The 22,166-nt window shown below is 36.7% G+C and overlaps 1 protein-coding gene across 1 annotated transcript; it reads left to right on the forward strand.

The window, feature by feature from the left end:
- Window positions 1-7,104: 7,104 nt before the first annotated feature.
- On the forward strand, window positions 7,105-9,837 carry LOC125654802 (antileukoproteinase-like). The gene is made up of 3 exons (XM_048884888.2): window positions 7,105-7,198; window positions 8,674-8,757; window positions 9,250-9,837. Exons 2-3 carry the CDS (start codon window positions 8,682-8,684, stop codon window positions 9,774-9,776), a joined length of 603 nt encoding a protein of 200 aa, XP_048740845.1. The 5' UTR covers window positions 7,105-7,198; window positions 8,674-8,681; the 3' UTR covers window positions 9,777-9,837.
- Window positions 9,838-22,166: the final 12,329 nt, after the last annotated feature.

Below are 22,166 nucleotides of genomic sequence, written 5' to 3' on the forward strand. Positions count from 1 at the left end.
GAGCTTGTTCTGTGTATTATCAGTTTTCAAATCGAGACAGGCTACTGCAAAACAAGTTGATGGGCAAATTCTATGGTCGTTATAACAATCTAATTTGTCAATACAACCCATCATTGGGTCAAATGCTGTCTGTCGTGTTTCATACTGATTCTTAGACCGTTTCTGGCACACTGATTTTGACTACGGATTGCTCCATTTACCTGACCAAGTTATAGGGCTCATAACGGATGTGACCGGTTGACAGGGGACGTTTACTCCTCCTAGTCACCTGATCCCACCTCTGGTGTGTCCAGCGGTTCATGTTTGCTCAACTCTCTAATTTGTATTGCTTATAGGAATGAGAATGATCACTGTTTGTTATCCTCACCTTACACAACCCCCTGTCAAAAATTGAACAGTTTGTTATCTGCTGGCAGTCCATGCGCATAAACAGTAGTTGCATTCTGTTCATCGTTTTTAAATATATATATATATAATAGTGGAGATGACCATCACGCTTACGGATACACATGCAAATAAGCATTATAGAATAAAGAAAGAGGGGTATAATGTACTTTGTCGAGAACTTACAGAACCTCAAACTCTTTCACGATGGACATTGACATTGAAAGTAGATAGGGTGCAGGGAGAGAAAGCATTGACAATACACGTGGCTGGGGTACTAGGAAAGAGGACGATAAAATGAAAGATTGATTCTCATTGTTATCTCTAATTCCCTAAATGTGGAGGAACCTAAAAACGATATGATGTTTATATTTGTCAGTGTCTTGCATGCATCGGAAAAATGGCGACATCAAAAGTGACTTACGTTCAAATCACTAAATTTTATACGAAGTGCTGGGGTACTAGTAATTTTTCACAAATCAGAACATAACGGAATTCATCAGTACTTATTTAGTTGGTATAACTTGGTATATTTAGTTGGTAGAAGTTGGTATATTTAGTTGGTATAACCTGGTATATTTAGTTGGTATATTTAATATATTCAGTTGGTATAAGTTGTATATTTAGTTGGTATAAATTGGTATATTTAGTTGGTATGAGCTGGTATATTTAGTTGGTATAACTTGGTATATTTAGTTGGTAGAAGTTGGTATATTTAGTTGGTATAACCTGGTATATTTAGTTGGTATATTTAGTATATTCAGTTGGTATATATTTGGTATAAATTGGTATATTTAGTTGGTATGAGCTGGTATAATTAGTTGGTATAACTTGGTATATTTAGTTGTTAGAAGTTGGTACATTTAGTTGGTATAAGCAATATTCCGAGAACGTTGAGAATAAAAACCATAATCAATATTTATTGTTGGCTTATGAATCTCAATGTCATTTGCTTAGTATTTGGAACGAAATGTCATTTTATAGATATACTCATGAGAAAACAAAATTTACTCATTAACTTACTGAAAAACGAGAAACACATACACCGGTCGCCGTAGCTCAGTGGTAGAACCTTCACTTCATAACTGGGGGAGGGGGTGAGTTCAAACCCCACTCATGGCATGGCCGCGTCAAACTTCGCCAAACGCTCGGCATTTAAAAGTGAAAAGCATAAGCCTTTCATATGGACACCTGATTCCACTTCAGATGTCCCAAGAGGTTTGTATTTGCCCAACTATTCATTTTGTATTATTTTTTTAGGAATCACCGTTCGTTATCTTCACCTTTTCATGACCTTAAAGAAGGATACCCCGGATTTTGGTACACATTGTCAATGGTCAAACGGAACATAGTAATATATTATATAATATATATGAGACTTGTTTGCTTGGCAGACATCAAACTTATTATATTGGTACATCCTAAGGAGTAAATGATCCCTGTTGATTTTGAGGTCAAATGGTCAAGAGTTAATCCACTCTAACATGGGAAGATATTGTATGCTTAATATATTTGAATTGTGCTGGCACTACATCACTTTTATCAATTAAATGATACATTTTGTAACCCTTTTCAATTTTGAACCATGGAGGCATACATGTTTCTGAATCATTTCTTGTTTACCCTAGCACAGTTGTGCATGTCCTATATTTTTCAACCAAGCTTAAGATTGTTAATGTTATTATTCAATAATCTTTATATAAATCTTTAAATCTTTAATAAAAGCAATGTATATAAAATGTTTGTATTTTGCTTTGATTTGTTGTTGGTAATATCTCAGCTTTTAAACATTATGTTCAATGAATTGAGAATTGGTTTGCATAAACCATTGCTGAATGATTTGTAACTTTCAGAAGCACAACATATATCACTTAACACTCATATTTAAGTGTGACTTTGTGTACATAGCCTTGATACAATTATGTCATCATATTTTAGAGAAGGGTAGGCTATTCATGTTAATAAGTTTCTGGAGGTTTCCGCACTGTGCTGTGTAAACCTAGGTTGCAAAGTAGTTTCAGTAGTGGGTAATCTGTGCGGAAACCTTTGGTGGCGACTAATTTCAGTAGTGCGGAAACAGTGCAGAAACCTTTGGTTTTAGCAAGTTTCCGCTGCGTAAAACACCTGGAATCGGGGACGGCCTAGGTTTACGCACTCCGTAAACCCTTGTAAACTTTAATTTTCCAAAATGAAATCTTGCGTAAACCATTTGTTTTCTGAAGTTTCCGCATAGTTTACGCACAGTTTCCGCACCATGGAAACCGTAATGTTCATGCAGTGCCCGTGCTTTTAATGCAGAGAAAACCAAACCTTCGGTACTTTATTATGGACAGTGGAGATGCCTGTGAGATGGGGCAAGAAAGTGGCTCATACTTTTTCTTTATACATACATGTATAATTCTTAAAACTTATATAGCCTAGCAGATGACGTAAGAAATTCTGGTTTCAGATCCCCTAACACTTGCTCAAACACTTCAACAAAGTTTTAAAAGTTTGTGTAAATTGATCTCTGTCGTTCGTTTTCTTCATTGTTTTTAAAAACAGAAAAACCTCGATTTAAATTCAATTACATCATAAAAATGTTTAACATAAAAGTAAGGAAGAAAACATTGTAATTAAGACGAATATTAATGATAATCAAACTTTAACGCGAGATGCAACCATTCTCTGAAAATATAACGCAGGATACAACCATTCCTATCACACAATTTACAACGATATGTTTTTAATACCTTTTGGGATGCCATCTTGGGTTTTCCTTATATTTTTAGAATGTGAACTTCATTCTTTATTACAAGATAGAGGGTGTACATTATTACTATTCCAAAATTGCTTATTTCTGTGGTAATAACACAGTGGGATTGCCCCCTGTGGTTTACAAGCTAATACAAATGATGTCCATGGAATACAGTCCTAGAACCCTCTTGAAAATCGTCTCCCAATTGGAACAGTTAAAATTTACGTCGTATAATGAAGTCCACTCAAAACGTCACGGACCAGCAAGCTGACGTTCTACATGCATATAAGACATCCAATGAGTCACGAAAACATGCGCTCAAATCTGTTCAGAGTACTCTCCTTGGTGTTTATACACGCTGGGCTTTATAATTTTCCGATAAAAATCTAGGGATCCATCTTGCTGATACCATACTAATGCTTAATGTTCTGTTAAAATGGTACACATAGTTCCTACACTGGTCTGAAAGCTTCAAATAAATCTGATTTTGAGTGACACCTGTCGCTCTCCATCAACTTTTAGACGTTCTGTCTGAAGCTTCCATTCATCATTTTCCCCTGCCACTTCCTCCACCGTCCTCTACGGAGCTCCTACCATAGTTTTATATTTTGTGTCATTTGTGCACAAGTGTGTGACAAACTAAAGAATTGAAATTAGTTTATCATTTGATGGACATTTCCTGAGCGTTACACAAATTTTATAAAGGTCCACTGTTCCTTCCATTCACTTGACTTCATTTTTCTTTACAGTTTTCAGATGGGGCATCAGAGAAATGTTTAAAATAGTTCCGTTTTTTCTTCAAATATGTCATCAGTATTTTAATCTCAACATGGCATTACAATAAGAGTACATCTTAGGGAAAACTGTTGAATTTTCCTGCAAAACATAGGATATATATGAAATCTTTTAAGAAAAGAAAAAGTAAGTTTGATATTTGGAAAACTTGCTCCGTACATCAAACTCGGAAATTCAATAACAGTGATTGAAATATTAATTATTTTTTTAAGCAATAATGCTAGTGTTCGCGTAATTATTGAACGATCCTCCTACATCTTTTTTGTATTGTCTTAAACCAAAGTCATGAAGCAATTTACAAGGATTACCTCAACATCATTGACATTGTCACCCACTGTACTGAGGTCATTTACAATGTCATTCATACTACGTGCTCCATTCTCAAATGACCATACTTTTACGCCTGATTGCTTATCCAAATATATGTGTCTTGCTTCATCATAAATAGTAATTGAAAATGGCATACGATTGTGAGCATCAGAATATAGATGACAAAAATCCAATACATCAAAATTCTGACGGGTTTAATTTCAAACATATGAATATTGACAAATTTATACTATGCAATTTGATATATTGGGATTAATAGATAAGATATTCAACTTACATTAATGTTTCCCGTTGGGTTGAATATTTGCACGAAAGGTTCATTAAGTGGATTACCCGGAAGAAAACCCTGTGGGCGACGTAATGATTATATAGAAAATATCTAGTTTTTAGTTACAGGTTGTATTGGTAAATTAATTCGTTATAAAGACCATCAAATTTGAGAAATACTGACTTTGAATTAGTCTGTTAAAGCTCCCGTAACTCATTTATCAGTATCAGTACCTTTGCCTATTTCATACACAGAACAAGCATGCTCCTGTGTATTGAATCAGTTGAGAGACATGAGCACCATATGCAGGTGATAATGGAATAATGGAACATAGATATGGACAGTTTAACATAAAGTTGCATTGTAATTTGCCGTTAACATTTATTTCAATAAAATACCAAAAACTAAAGCCGATGTAGGGGACTGTGTGTCCTTTATTTCGAGTTCACTGGGATGTATTTACATTCACTGAAATCTGTTCTATTATATTTCTTTTGAAATTAGCATTGCTTTCATCATGCAATAAATACATGTTTGTTGCAAACTAGTTCGATCCTATTTTCTAGTACCAATTGTTTGCAAAATCTGCAAATTTATGCTATATTTGGTGTGTCATCAAGGTCAAAGGGTGTATTGGCTGTTCCATTTAACGTAACAAATGGGTCAACCATATGATATTTTAGATATTAATTCTAGTTTATATTTTTAAATGATACAAAAAAATTAAATATAAACAATGAAATGTCTTTCTTTGTTATTTCATCGGGTGATGATGGTAGCAATCATTGCAGAAAAAATTCTGCAATGCTAGCTACTTTTATCACCCGATGAAACAACAAAGAAAGCATTTTATTGTTTAGATATTGAAGAGACACATGAATGAAAATGATTATTGTTAATATGTAAAATGTCAAAAAAGGTCACCGCAAGATATTTTCGTTTAATTTGGAGGCTTCTGATTAAATTCTGCCTCATAAGAATAAGAAACACGTCAACTAATGGAGCACAATTCATTCCCATGGGAATTCCAACAGACCGTTAAAAGATCTGAACACCAAAGCCTATGTATATATTGTCTACGGAACTGCAGTAGATTTGTAATTTCAACTTCAGAGTATCAGAGGGGTGTTGAATTAAGGACATTTTGGGTGACTTGTCACAATATTTATTTGTATATTCAATGTTCTACTTGTATTTATATAAACTGATCGTATATTCAGTATTCCATTTGTATAATAATTAACTCATTGTTGCATTTGTATAGTCAATGTTGTATTTGAATTGTCATTATTTTAAGCATGTTTAATGATATGCTGGTAATGGATGTAATGCCTAAAATGTCATATACTACTTTGTTACTCATTTTGATAATAATTTCTTCATATTTGAATACATTTTGTACATGAATGAATTATCCTTAAAGATCAGCTTGTGGTTATGTAGGTTTCTCCTCGATGTGACCTTCTCGTTTCTTCAGATATTGACCACAAATATTAGGATTCAACCAACAAAACCATCGATCAAGTTTACCTACATTGCATAATGAGTTATATCATTGCTCCAAAGACTAGCACTATCTAATTAAATGAAATGACCAATTCCTGTGGTAAATCATATTATGTTAGTGTTGGCAGTATTGACGTTTTATGTTTTATTAAATTGACACTAACTGTCAAAATCCTGTTTTCTTTTTATTACTGTAATGACTAAAATTTCGTAGATGACAGCCAGTGCCCATTGAAATATATCTATTATGCCCACCTATGTAGTTATAAGCATTTAAGGTAATAAGACGACTTGACAGTTCTGTGTACCATGTTAATCTGTCATCATTGTGTGTTATTTATTATCAAAAATCCACAATTTCAACAATGATATATACAAAATGAGGACAATACGTTTATATCTATAAATCCGAAAGTGTTCATGAAAAGCGAAGATAACGAACAGTGATCAATTTCATAAAAAGCCTTTTGTATTGTTTTTTACTTTTTACTTTAAGTGTTTTAGAAAATATGAATTGCTTATTGAAGAAGAGTTAGATACAAAAAGGGCACCTCCCTGCACTATATTTTTGATGTCCCGTCCACTACTCCTAGACTTTAGTCTTAGAACTGACCCGTATAAGTGATGACACTTGTGCCAGTTACTAAAATCGAAAGTATAGTACACTCACAATATTGTTACAAGGTAACTCAGACTGTTCCTTTGCATAAATTTGTTTTTTTAATGACAATGAAAATCAATAAACGCATATCGGTGTAAGATTTATCAAATAATCGTTTACTTAATAGTTACTTAAGATTATTTTCTGTGTCTCGTTTTTCCTGGAAAAAAAAATGACAACCAGGAAGCACTTTGGTGTTGGTGGGTGGGAAGGGAAATTAGAGGGAGTATCCAAATCATCTTCAATCTGTTTCCCCGTCCCTTTGTTCGTCTGTTTCGTCATCATGCTCCAATAGCTCTTCTAAGTTTCACTTAGAATTCCTTACGTAATCTAAAATATGCAATAAAATGAATCATTCATGAATCTCTTCCCCCTTTGATCGATTACGTGTTGTCTTCCAATTAAAATTCTAAACGTTAATAATTAGCCTTTTTTATGTCTGCGTTCATATCTCACAACCTATATAAAGGCAACTAAATTTCTTGGGCTTTACACCCGTGTCTGGAGGAGACTGAAGGTAAGTTCTGTTTCTTAGACATCATTGTCGTTTTCAATGTAACTTTTCCTATTTATTTTCTATGTCCTTATGAATAATCCTCTAATTTTTATTCCTTCATTTTCTATAGTTAACTGGTCATTTAATATTCAAAGATATACTACGTTTATACCCTAACATATCACGCTATTATTTAAATATATATATATATATATATATATATATATATATATATATATATATACTCATATCCGATATGTAATATAATAAACCCATACTCTGCTATCTTAACTGTGCCCCTCCCCCTCCCTAAAAAATTAAATGTATCATTAAAAGTTGTAATATATAGCTCAAAATAGTACGACACTAATGTACTATTTTAAAATGTATATTATAACTATCAGTATTGGCTCTATGAGAGTAATCTGGAGAGCCCAATGGTCAAAAGTGTCTATCAAATTCCTTTGGTTTTCTAATTTTTTTCTCAATAATAATTTACGATATGACGGATTGTCTATGTATTTTGGTTCGAAAACTTGATGAGAGGGTCAGCAAATTTTCACGTTCAGCATGCCCCAATATCTATCAATCCCTTTATAATATGGTTAAGCTATTGTTCAGTTGTTTTCTGTTTATAATCATTTTACATTCTCGTCAAGTTACTGAAGCATTTATAGCACTGCTATGAATGCGTGCAACATCAAAGTAAAATGTTACATTTTCAACGTTCATTTAATTACATTCTTCAATACTAGAAAAACATTAAAATTATGAATAATGAAATTTGCTGATCCTAAACTCTAAATCAAGGCCAATTAATGCAAGAATTAATTGATATATAATAGATAAATCATCGAAATCGGCTTCCGGAGTTTTTCATACGAGAGCTGGTCTGCTAATTGTCTGTTACATCTGTTAATGGTCGTTATAACAGTCTCATTTACAAAAACAACATGTCGTTAGATCGGAAGGTGTTTCATACCAATTGTTAAGTCGTTCTTTATCAATATTGACTACGGATTACTCGCTTTACCTGATCAAGATATAGGTCTCACGCCGGGTGTAACCGGTTAACATGGTATGCTTACTCCTCCTTGACACCTGATCCCACCTCTCGTGTGTACAGGGATCCTGTTTTTTTACTCTTAGTTTTGTATTCTTTGTAGGAAAGATGAGATCGATTGCTGTTCGTTATTTTCACTTTTTCATGATAGGGATTTCAACAGTTTTATGTTTTATCTACATGTATGAGGAATACATCTTATGCGATAGTTTTTTAAACGACAATTCTGTAAATTCATGGATTTTGATTGTTATATTAAAAGACGACAATAATTATGTTATTTATATAGTAATTGTTATTTCATGACTTTGTAATTAAATTAAAGTTTTTATCATTGTTCATGACCCTTGAAACTGATATAGTAGAGCAGCTATGTAGACTTGTGAATTGTGCTGTTTATATTTTTATATCTACGAATCTCAACTGTTTTCAGATTCCACAATGAACACTCTCGTCATTTTGTGCGCTCTTGTTGCAACATGTTTGGCTGGCTACGACAAGCAGCATGGCGGAGGAGGTATTAGTTTTACTAAATTGATTTTATTAGAAAATCAGCTTTTCCGGATTTCAACATCCTCGGTTCTTCCTGTGTAGAAAAAAAAAACGTTTAAATGATTTTCATGAAATTCAGACTTATTTTTGTGAAAGAAACCTCGAAATGTATATAGGTATATATTTATACTCATATACACGAGGTAAACTATGTGTCGAAATATTTTCCATCGTTTATCCGTCACATATTTGAAAATGAATAAATCCGTGGATACATTTTCCTCTAAGCTTTTGCATAAAATCAAAAATCTATTTTAGCTATACTCATACATATATTCTTAAAGTTTTGAGAAATAAAGAAGTGTTAATTCTCAGAGTTAAAATCAATATAAAATGCAAGTCTTTTTTTACTTTGTCAGTTTCTGTTTCTAGTTCTCCGTTATTTCTAAGCAACAATTATATCAACGTTATAATGTGCATAAGATGACTGTAATTAATTCAACATCACTTTTCACAGGTTACAAATATGGAACATGCCCATATCGTGTAGATTATGGCGCTATCGGCCGATATTGTTCAAATGATTATAGCTGCCCTGGATATCAGAAATGCTGCTATACATATGGTTCATACAGGTGCCAAATTCCTATTGAATACAGTCGACCCGGCAGCTGTTACTATAGTCAAGGATCTGTCGGAACCTCATCCTGCACTGTCGACTCAGAATGCTACTACGGCCAGAAATGTTGTGCTGGATATGGTGGTAACTTCCACACATGCAAATACGTTTACGGAAGAACAGCTCCTTACACCTCAGCTCCATTGTTTACTGGCGGCAACTTGGGTTTAGGATCTTCTCAATTTGTGAACCCCGGCGTCAATACCTTCCCAGGCGTAGGTGTTCTCCCTGGTGCTTTCCCTGGTGCTTTCCCTGGTGGTATTTCTGGTGCTTTCCCTGGTGCTAACCCTGGTTTTCTTCCTGGTGCTAACCCTGGTATTCTTCCTGGTGCACCTATCGGAGGTGTAAGTCGAAAGGTCTATTAAAGATACAAACGTTTGTCCAATTTGTATTACATTTTATGAATAAAGTACTTTGTCAGCATAATTTTGTACTACTTGATATCTTTTATTTCTGTTCATCCTACTGCAAAGACAACAATGATTTCTGCCCAATATTTACTATCACTTTGGCATTAAATACACATTTGGTAATCGTACTTATACTCCAACTGCCCTTTTAAAAGATGAAATTCTTCAAAACCGTTCTTTGGTTTTAGACACATTTAATATACTAAATATACTAGTCAATGTGATGTAAGGATATGAGTCATTGTACCTAGACTGGATTCCTAAATATTCCTAAATTTCATAAAAGTCCTGACAAAGAAAGATACATTGCTGGATCGAGTAAATGTTCTACCAAACCCTATCTTTTATCATCACTGTAACATTAAGAGCTATGAAGGAAAAACTTGAACCGTACTGTACGACTACATTTGCCAGAAGTGATGTAAATCAAATGTGGATAAAAAAAATTAAAGAACATTTAGTATCTTTGAAATCACAATTCTTTTCTCAAATCAACATCAAAATGTATGACTTTTCAACACATTACACGACCATTCCTCACCAAACCAGACTTTTTGACATCATAGACAGTTGCTCTTTCAACAATAATGAAAAAAATGAAATGCTCATATCTAGTGATCAGTCATCAAAAAAATTACTTTTGGGAAACAGCACTCTGATTTCACACACTCGTAATCTGAAGTTGAAAAATATATATGTTGAAGTTCCTCATTGATAATATCTGTGTAGTCTGGTGATCATGTCAATCAACAGTTATTTGGATTCCCCACGGTCACTTGTTAGCTGACCTGGTTTTATATTCTTATGAAGCAGAATTTATTCAAACACTTCTACATGTCACAAAAATCTCTTGCTGTGGCCTTCAACTCGACATTTAAATATATTGGCGACGTTTTATTGATTAACAATTATCATTTTCATTCATATTTCGTTCCAATATATCCCTGTGATGAAAGACACTACAGAGTCCTCCACATCTGCTTTGTACTTGGATATATTATTGAAAATGGATATCAACGGCAAACTAACAGTTTAACCAAACGGGATGATTTCAGCTTCTCCATCGTCAACATCCCATATACAATTATGTAGCAAAGTTCCATTGTCGCCTGCATATGGTATTTATTCGATATGCAAGAGCTTGTTCTCATATGACCTTTTTTAAATCGAGATGAGCTACTGACAAACAAGTTACAGGGATTTCAACAATCTCGTTTAAGGAGGTATACTACACCAGAGAAATTTGATGTAGATGAAAAGTGGAGGATATGTACAACAATATTTTGAAGTTGAAAATGTTTATATTTACTTTATTTTGTCAAAAAATACAGTTTTAGTAGAAGATAGTCTGGAACAAAATTAAAACCCCTGCCGTACTCGAACCTGCGACCTACATTTCACCAATCGGTATGCTAGCCTACTGAGCCACTTGGCTAGGTAATCAAATTGAGAATGAAAAGTGAAATATTGCTGATATTGATTTTTTTCCCCTTCTTTTTAAAGGAAGTCAGCAATTATGACGATATAGAGTACCTCCTTAAATTGAACATTGAGCAAATTTCATGGTCTTTATAATGATCTATTTTGCCAATACAATACCATTGGTTCAAATGCTGTCAGACGTGTTTCATAGCAATTGTTAGGCCATTCTTGGCACTCTGATTTTGACTACGGATAAGTCCGTTTACCTGATCAAGACATATGGCTTATAGTGGATGTGAGGGGATGCTTACTCCTCCTAGGCATATGATCCCACTTTTGGTATGTTCAAGGGTCTGTGTTTGTCAAACTCTATTTTGTATTGTTTATAGGAGTTATGAGATTGATGAATGTTCGTGGTATTCGCCTTTCATTTAAATATAAGGTTGATAAAGACGATTTGTGACTCCGTGGCTAATGTCTGACACACTGAATACATGGTCTAGGAAATGTTCTAAATTATCAATGAAAATTAATCTCTTATGTACAAGATTCCTAAATATTTATAAATGGCTGATCTTCTGACTTAAATCTTAAGTTCGTTTCATCATTCTGGACCCGGTTTTTCAAACGTCTGATGGAAAGTAATTGAATTGTGACTTTTGAACTGCTGACGAAAAATTGAAGAGACATTATTTGTCGAAATGCGCATCTGCTGCATCAAAATTGGTACCGTATAAGTTTTACATTGGAGCTCATTGGTACTTACGCGAGCCTTATTACTTGTTCCGATGCAAGAGACATATTTATATTTCAAATTCTATGAATTCCGATCTAATCTTGTTCTACTAATGTAAAATGTTAGATAAATATGCATATTTCTATATTAACTTCAATTCAACAGAAATAATTAATTTTAAGAACATTTTTTTTATATCTTTTCAATGACATCAGCGTTAAATTTTGGTCGTTCCCGTAGTTCCTATGAAATACTCCATAGATTTTATGAAATGCCATTGGTCGATTTGATCAGGGTATGATGCTATTACACATGCCTGTGAAAAGTAGAAATAAAAGTGACCAATCTAATAAAGAATACTAGCTTGAGTGTAAGACATACATGTACAAGGACCCCTGGAAAACCCAGAGGTGTCTCATGTTATCAAGACCCTGATATATTATTTACAAATGCTCAAAACTGGTGTCTGAACTAACCAGTGACGTATCTGCTTAGGAAACTGCCAGTAACTGTTGATTTTACATTGAACACTAAGCATTAATTCCATGCTTTTCAGAACATATTATATCGTGATCAAATCACTCACTGTCAACTTTATAAATCAATCAAATACTGTAGATTCCTAAATATACGCACACAATTCATTATCGAGTAATTTTGTGAGAGGCATCTCTCGCGAAATAAAGATTACTCGCTTTTAAATTTTTGGTGCTTAAACACACGCAAGTACTCTTGATTAACAGACGACACGCGAATTCATGTGTACTCGATCTGACGTATACATGTACGAGTCCTTTCTCCATATTAAGGACTTATGTAAGGAATGTACAATATATCATTTTTCGCTATCATCAGTTTTTCGTGTATTAGAATTAGTATGTAAAGAACGGTCTAACAATTAGTATGAAACATGTCAGACAGCATTAGATCTATTGACAGGATGTATTTGTAAATTAGATCGTTTTAATAATAATAGAAGTTTCAAAATGCTAACTTTAAACAAGATTGTTGAAACCTCTGTAAATCAACTTGAGTGTACTGCATAGTTAAAACACGCCTGAACAATTTAGAACGAAGCATAACTTAAAAAGCTCTCAGAGAGTTCACAAAGGGGTGTTATAATACCCAAACCCCAATGCATGTTCTCGGAATAAGCAACTACATAATAGACTCATAGCGTTTTGCCCCCCCCCCCCCCCCCCCCTCCATCTTGGAACTAAATATAAATACAGGATCCAAATAAGATATGGTTGCATGGTCTATGCAAGGTGAAGATAACGAACAGCGATCAATCTCATAACTCCTTCAAGCAATACAAAATAGATAGTTGGGCAAACATGGACCCCTGGACACACCAGAGGTGGGATCAGGTGCCTAGGAGGAGTAAGCATCCCCTGTTGACCGGTCACACCCGCCGTGAGCCCCATATTCTGATCAGGTAAACGGAGTTATCCGCAGTCAAAATCAGTGTGCCAAGAACGGCTTAACAATCGGTATGAAACACGTCATACAGCATTTGACCCAATACGAGGTCGTATTGACGAACTAGATCGTTATAACGACCATAGAATTTGCGAAATGCTGACTTCAATCGAGACTGTTGAAATCCCTGTACCTGTATGAAATATCCCGGGCCTTCGTCCTCCAAATATCTGCTAAACAGTAAGATGAGTGACATTACTATACGTTCCTTTTATCAATGTACACATAACTATATGTTAACGTTATTGTAAAACTCATTGGCACATTTTGAAACTAGATGCTGTCATGAGACAGTAATACCCGCACGTAAGTGTTTGCCTTTAAATGTACTCTCTGTCCAAATGGCGGATCCAGAGGGGAATCCGGGGATTGGCACCCCCCCCCCCCCCTTCTGTGGGACATCTTTGTAGTGTTGTTTTGTTTTGTTTTTTAAATATGATACTGCTAATATTTGTAGGCAATTATTTTTAATGTACAAGTTGAATAAAATATTAACTAGCACTGGGTGATACACGTATATTTATTTTTATCGATTCATTTTTTTTTCCTTCTTTTTTTGGATTCCTGGACCCCCCTTTTTTATATCGCTGAATCCGATGTTTAACTAGCAAAGAAGCCGCAGTGTGATTTGGCTACGTCATTGCATTCTCAGTTCCAAAAGGGGATGAAGAAGTTGACTCAGTAATTTGACAACTAGGCCTAACGCTATTAAAACAACCTCGATATACCAAATCTTCAAAACATGACTGAATTCATCGTTTAAACTTACACTTTCACTACATACCGTTTCGACTGCCTACCAGAGAGAGAGAGAGAGAGAGAGAGAGAGAGAGAGAGGGTGTCAATAACTCGAACTTCTTTCCCATTTCAAAAGAAAGAAATTACGTTGTCATTAAAACCGACAGGGCTCATATTACTTCGCATTGGGATTGTTTTAAAGGGCAAGTGACTGTAATCGCAAATGAAAGTTCCTAGCAGAAACAACACATAAGACATGGGCGGATCCAGAAGGGGGGGGTGGTCCAGGGCGTCTGGACCCCCCCCCCCCCTCCCCTTTGGAGAACCAAAACGTTTAAGAAATATTCAATTTTAACGAGACTTTGAGTCCAAATGATATGAACGGTAGATACTTACATGAATATGTACTACTAATTGCTTCATTCAAATTGATCAACACTATTATAATTATCATTCATCTCTAGGATAAATAAGACAACACACTGATAATATATTTACGATATTTTCGTCAGATGCAAGTATCGCTTTTAAAAAGATTTCTTAAAAAGTACATTTGTATATGTAACATAAAAAAATTGTTTAAGAAGTAGACAATTTGAAAGTGAAAAGGAAGTGCCAGGAAATGTTCAGAATGCCGGACAGAATACAGGAGTTGCACCATATACCCTACAGCTTCTGGGGGCCTAGGCCGCCCCCAGCCTACTGGTAGTAACCTCTCTCTCTCTCTCTCTCTCTCTCTCTCTCTCTCTCTCTCTCATTTCTTTGCGATATCAGAAATAGATAGCGGATAGACGTTGTGAAAAGTATCTAAACGATCAAGTGCTGAATCCCCCCCCCCCCCCCCTCCACTTCAAAAATTCCTACATCCGCTTCTGTACAAGATATACTTCACGGGAAAGGCTATAAGCCCGTGAACTGATCCGACCGGAAACTCTGTGCACTCAAACACACACAAATTGCATACGTCATACCTTCTACTTTCGTTTTCCCATATATGATGCTGTACTCTGTTCACGGGCCTGATTCTAACACGAATTAAAATGTGATCCAGTTTCCGGGCCGGACTTTAATACTAATTAGGATAAGATTCAGTTCACGGGCCTCTAATTAGGATATGATCCAGTTCACGGGCCTGACTCTAACACTAATTAGGATGTGATTGAGTTCACGGGATTGCTTCTAACACTAATTAGGATGTGATTCAGTTCACAGGCCTGACTCTAACACCAATTAAGATGTGATTCAGTTCACGGGCCTCTAATTAGGATGTGATCCAGTTCACGGGCCTGACTCTAACACTAATTAGGATGTGATTGAGTTCACGGGCCTGATTCTAACACTAATTAGCATGTGATTGAGTACACGGGCCTGATTCTAACACTAATTAGGATGTGATCCAGTTCACGGACCCGATTCTAACACTAATTAGGATGTGATTGAGTACACAGGCCTGATTCTAACACTAATTAGGATATGATCTAGTTCACAGACCTGATTCTAACACTAATTAAGATGTGATTCAGTTCACTGGCCTCTAATTAGGATATGACCCAGTTCACGGACCCAATTCTAACACTAATTAGGATGTGATTGAGTACACAGGCCTGATTCTAACACTAATTAGGATATGATCCAGTTCACGGACCTGATTCTAACACTAATTAAGATGTGATTCAGTTCACTGGCCTCTAATTAGGATGTGATCCAGTTCACGGGCCTAATTCTAACACTAATTAGGATGTGATTGAGTTCACGGGTCTGATTCTAACACTAATTAGGATGTGATTCAGTGCACTGGCCTCTAATTAGGATATGACCCAGTTCACGGGCCTGACTCTAACACTAATTAGGATGTGATTGAGTTCACGGGCCTCATTCTAACACTAATTAGAATATGATCCAGTTCACGGGCCTGACTCTAACACTGATTAAGATGTGATTCAGTTCACGGGCCTCTAATTAGGATATGATCCAGTTCACGGGCCTGATTCTAACACTAATTAGGATATGATCCAGTTCACGGGCCTGATTCTAACACTAATTAGGATATGATCCAGTTCACGGGCCTAATTCTAACACTAATTAAGATGTGATTCAGTTCACGGGCCTCTAATTAGGATATGATTCAGTTCACGGGCCTGACTCTAACACTAATTAGGATGTGATTGAGTTCACGGGCCTGATTCTAACACTAATTAGGATATGATCCAGTTCACGGGCCTAATTCTAACACTGATTAAGATGTGATTCAGTTCACGGGCCTCTAATTAGGATATGATCCAGTTCAGGGGCCTGATTCTAACACTAATTAGGATGTGATTGAGTTCACAGGCCTGATTCTAACACTAATTAGGATGTGATTCAGTTCACGGGCCTGATTCTAACGCTAATTAGGATATGATCCAGTTCACGGACCTGACTCTAACACTAATTAGGATGTGATTGAGTTCACGGGCCTGACTCTAACACTAATTAGGATGTGATTGAGTTCACGGGCCTGATTCTAACACTAATTAGGATGTGATTCAGTTCACGGGCCTGATTCTAACGCTAATTAGGATATGATCCAGTTCACGGGCCTGACTCTAACAGTAATTAGGATGTGATTGAGTTCACGGGCCTGATTCTAACACTAATTAGGATATGATCCAGTTCACGGGCCTAATTCTAACACTGATTAAGATGTGATTCAGTTCTCGGGCCTCTTATTAGGATATGATCCAGTTCACGGGCCTGACTCTAACACTAATTAGGATGTGATTGAGTTCACGGGCCTGATTCTAACACTAATTAGGACGTGATTCAGTTCACGGGCCTGATTCTAACACTAATTAGGATATGATCCAGTTCACGGGCTTTATTCTAACACTAATTAGGATATGATCATGTTCACGGACCTCATTCTACCACTAATTAAGATGTGATTCAGTTAACAGGTCTCTAATTAGGATATGATCCAGTTCACAGGCCTGACTCTAACACTAATTAAGATGTGATTGAGTTCACGGGCCTGATTCTAACACTAATTAGGATGTGATTGAGTTCACGGGCCTGATTCTAACACTAATTAGGATATGATCCAGTTCACGGGCCTGATTATTACACTAATTAGGATATGATCCAGTTCACGGGCCTAATTCTAACACTGATTAAGATGTGATTCAGTTCACGGGCCTCTAATTAGGATATGATCCAGTTCACGGGCCTGACTCTAACACTAATTAGGATGTGAGTGAGTTCACGGGCCTGATTCTAACACTAATTAGGATGTGATTGAGTTCACGGGCCTGATTCTAACACTAATTAGGATATGATCCAGTTCACGGGCCTGATTCTAACACTAATTAGGATATGATCCAGTTCACGCGCCTAATTCTAACACTGATTAAGATGTGATTCAGTTCACGGGCCTCTAATTAGGATATGATCCAGTTCACGGGCCTGACTCTAACACTAATTAGGATGTGATTGAGTTCACGGGCCTGATTCTAACACTAATTAGGATGTGATTCAGTTCACGGGCCTGATTCTAACACTAATTAGGATATGATCCAGTTCACGGGCCTTATTCTAACACTAATTAGGATATGATCATGTTCACGGACCTCATTCTACCACTAATTAAGATGTGATTCAGTTAACAGGTCTCTAATTAGGATATGATCCAGTTCACAGGCCTGACTCTAACACTAATTAGGATGTGATTGAGTTCACGGGCCTGATTCTAACACTAATTAGGATATGATCATGTTCACGGGCCTAATTTTAACACTAATTAAGATGTGATTCAGTTCACGGGCCTCCAATTAAGATATGATCCAGTTCATGGGCCTGACTCTAACACTAATTAGGATGTGATTGAGTTCACGGGCCTGATTCTAACACTAATTAGGATGTGATTCAGTTCACGGGCCTGATTCTAACACTAATTAGGATATGATCCAGTTCACGGGCCTGATTCTAACACTAATTAGGATATGATCATGTTCACGGACCTCATTCTACCACTAATTAAGATGTGATTCAGTTAACAGGTCTCTAATTAGGATATGATCCAGTTCACAGGCCTGACTCTAACACTAATTAAGATGTGATTGAGTTCACGGGCCTGATTCTAACACTAATTAGGATGTGATTGAGTTCACGGGCCTGATTCTAACACTAATTAGGATATGATCCAGTTCACGGGCCTGATTATTACACTAATTAGGATATGATCCAGTTCACGGGCCTAATTTTAACACTAATTAAGATGTGATTCAGTTCACGGGCCTCTAATTAAGATATGATCCAGTTCATGGGCCTGACTCTAACACTAATTAGGATGTGATTGAGTTCACGGGCCTGATTCTAACACTAATTAGGATGTGATTCAGTTCACGGGCCTGATTCTAACACTAATTAGGATATGATCCAGTTCACGGGCCTTATTCTAACACTAATTAGGATATGATCATGTTCACGGACCTCATTCTACCACTAATTAAGATGTGATTCAGTTAACAGGTCTCTAATTAGGATATGATCCAGTTCACAGGCCTGACTCTAACACTAATTAAGATGTGATTGAGTTCACGGGCCTGATTCTAACACTAATTAGGATGTGATTGAGTTCACGGGCCTGATTCTAACACTAATTAGGATATGATCCAGTTCACGGGCCTGATTCTAACACTAATTAGGATATGATCCAGTTCACGGGCCTAATTCTAACACTGATTAAGATGTGATTCAGTTCACGGGCCTCTAATTAGGATATGATCCAGTTCACGGGCCTGACTCTAACACTAATTAGGATGTGAGTGAGTTCACGGGCCTGATTCTAACACTAATTAGGATGTGATTGAGTTCACGGGCCTGATTCTAACACTAATTAGGATATGATCCAGTTCACGGGCCTGATTCTAACACTAATTAGGATATGATCCAGTTCACGCGCCTAATTCTAACACTGATTAAGATGTGATTCAGTTCACGGGCCTCTAATTAGGATATGATCCAGTTCACGGGCCTGACTCTAACACTAATTAGGATGTGATTGAGTTCACGGGCCTGATTCTAACACTAATTAGGATGTGATTCAGTTCACGGGCCTGATTCTAACACTAATTAGGATATGATCCAGTTCACGGGCCTTATTCTAACACTAATTAGGATATGATCATGTTCACGGACCTCATTCTACCACTAATTAAGATGTGATTCAGTTAACAGGTCTCTAATTAGGATATGATCCAGTTCACAGGCCTGACTCTAACACTAATTAAGATGTGATTGAGTTCACGGGCCTGATTCTAACACTAATTAGGATATGATCCAGTTCACGGGCCTGACTCTAACACTAATTAGGATGTGATTGAGTTCACGGGCCTGATTCTAACACTAATTAGGATGTGATTCAGTTCACGGGCCTGATTCTAACACTAATTAGGATATGATCCAGTTCACGGGCCTTATTCTAACACTAATTAGGATATGATCATGTTCACGGACCTCATTCTACCACTAATTAAGATGTGATTCAGTTAACAGGTCTCTAATTAGGATATGATCCAGTTCACAGGCCTGACTCTAACACTAATTAAGATGTGATTGAGTTTACGGGCCTGATTCTAACACTAATTAGGATGTGATTGAGTTCACGGGCCTGATTCTAACACTAATTAGGATATGATCCAGTTCACGGGCCTGATTCTAACACTAATTAGGATATGATCCAGTTCACGGGCCTAATTCTAACACTGATTAAGATGTGATTCAGTTCACGGGCCTCTAATTAGGATATGATCCAGTTCACGGGCCTGACTCTAACACTAATTAGGATGTGAGTGAGTTCACGGGCCTGATTCTAACACTAATTAGGATGTGATTCAGTTCACGGGCCTGATTCTAACACTAATTAGGATATGATCCAGTTCACGGGCCTTATTCTAACACTAATTAGGATATGATCATGTTCACGGACCTCATTCTACCACTAATTAAGATGTGATTCAGTTAACAGGTCTCTAATTAGGATATGATCCAGTTCACAGGCCTGACTCTAACGCTAATTAGGATATGATCCAGTTCACGGGCCTAATTCTAACACTAATTAGGATATGATCCAGTTCACGGGCCTAATTTTAACACTGATTAAGATGTGATTCAGTTCATGGGCCTCTAAATAGGATATGATTCAGTTCACGGGCCTGACTCTAACACTAATTAGGATGTGATTGAGTTCACGGGCCTGATTCTAACACTAATTAGGATATGATCCAGTTCACGGGCCTAATTCTAACACTGATTAAGATGTGATTCAGTTCACGGGCCTCTAATTAGGATATGATCCAGTTCAGGGGCCTGACTCTAACACTAATTAGGATGTGATTGAGTTCACAGGCCTGATTCTAACACTAATTAGGATATGATCCAGTTCACGGGCCTAATTCTAACACTGATTAAGATGTGATTCAGTTCACGGGCCTCTAATTAGGATATGATCCAGTTCACGGGCCTGATTCTAACACTAATTAGGATGTGATTGAGTTCACGGGCCTGATTCTAACACTAATTAGGATGTGATTCAGTTCACGGGCCTGATTCTAACACTAAGTAGGATATGATCCAGTTCACGGGCCTTATTCTAACACTAATTAGGATATGATCATGTTCACGGACCTCATTCTACCACTAATTAAGATGTGATTCAGTTAACAGGTCTCTAATTAGGATATGATCCAGTTCACAGGCCTGACTCTAACACTAATTAAGATGTGATTGAGTTCACGGGCCTGATTCTAACACTAATTAGGATATGATCCAGTTCACGGGCCTAATTTTAACACTAATTAAGATGTTATTCAGTTCACGGGCCTCTAATTAGGATATGATCCAGTTCAGGGGCCTGACTTTAACACTAATTAGGATGTGATTGAGTTCACGGGCCTGATTCTAACACTAATTAGGATGTGATCCAGTTCACGGGCCTGATTCTAACACTAATTAGGATATGATCTAGTTCACGGGCCTGATTCTAACACTAATTAGGATATGATCCAACTGACGGACCTGATTCTAACACTAAATAAAATGTGATTGAATTCCCGGGCCTAACTCTAACGCTAATTAAGATATGATCCAGTTAACGGGCCTGATTCTAACACTAATTAGGGTATGATTCAGTTCATGGGCCTGATTCTAACACTAATAAAAAATGTGATTGAGTTCACGGGCCTGACTCTAATACTAATTAGGATATGATCCAGTTCACATGCATCTAATCCAATCCTTGTAAACCCTAACCCAGTCCTTGTAGAGCATAGCTTAGTCCCTGTAGAGCATAACCTAGTCCCTGTAGAGCATAACCTAGTCCCTGTAAAGTATAACCTAGTCCCTGTAGAGTATAACCCAATCCCTGTAGAGCCTAACCTATTCCCTGTAGAGTATAACCTAGTCCCTGTAGAGTATAACCTAGTCCCTGTAGAGTATAACCTAGTCCCTGTAGAGCATAACCTAGTCCCTGTAGAGTATAACCTAGTCCCTGTAGAGCATAACCTAGTCCCTGTAAAGTATAACCCAGTCCTTGTAGAGCATAGCTTAGTCCCTGTAGAGTATAACCTAGTCCCTGTAGAGCATAACCTAGTCCCTGTAGAGCATAACCTAGTCCCTGTAGAGCATAACCTAGTCCCTGTAGAGTATAACCCAGTCCCTGTAGAGCATAACCTAGTCCCTGTAGAGTATAACCTAGTCCCTGTAGAGCATAACCTAGTCCCTGTAGAGTATAACCTAGTCCCTGTAGAGTATAACCTAGTCCCTGTAGAGTATAACCCAGTCCCTGTAGAGCCTAACCTAGTTCCTGTAGAGCCTTACACTGTCTTAGCCTATAAAATGCAACTTTGTCTCTGTACAACAGTATCGTATTTCACTGATAATAAATTTTCCATACATGTTTATTATTAGTTTAATCATCAGGCACAATTGAA

This window comes from Ostrea edulis, chromosome 7, assembly GCF_947568905.1.
Source record: "Ostrea edulis chromosome 7, xbOstEdul1.1, whole genome shotgun sequence".
Taxonomy (NCBI): domain Eukaryota; kingdom Metazoa; phylum Mollusca; class Bivalvia; order Ostreida; family Ostreidae; genus Ostrea; species Ostrea edulis.

Bases quoted from the DNA above. Each gene is read 5' to 3' on its own strand.
- LOC125654802 (XM_048884888.2), top strand. From the start codon at position 8,682: ATGAACACTCTCGTCATTTTGTGCGCTCTTGTTGCAACATGTTTGGCT. The intron at 8,758-9,249 runs GTATTAGTTTTA...CACTTTTCACAG, and splicing joins CAAGCAGCATGGCGGAGGAG to GTTACAAATATGGAACATGC.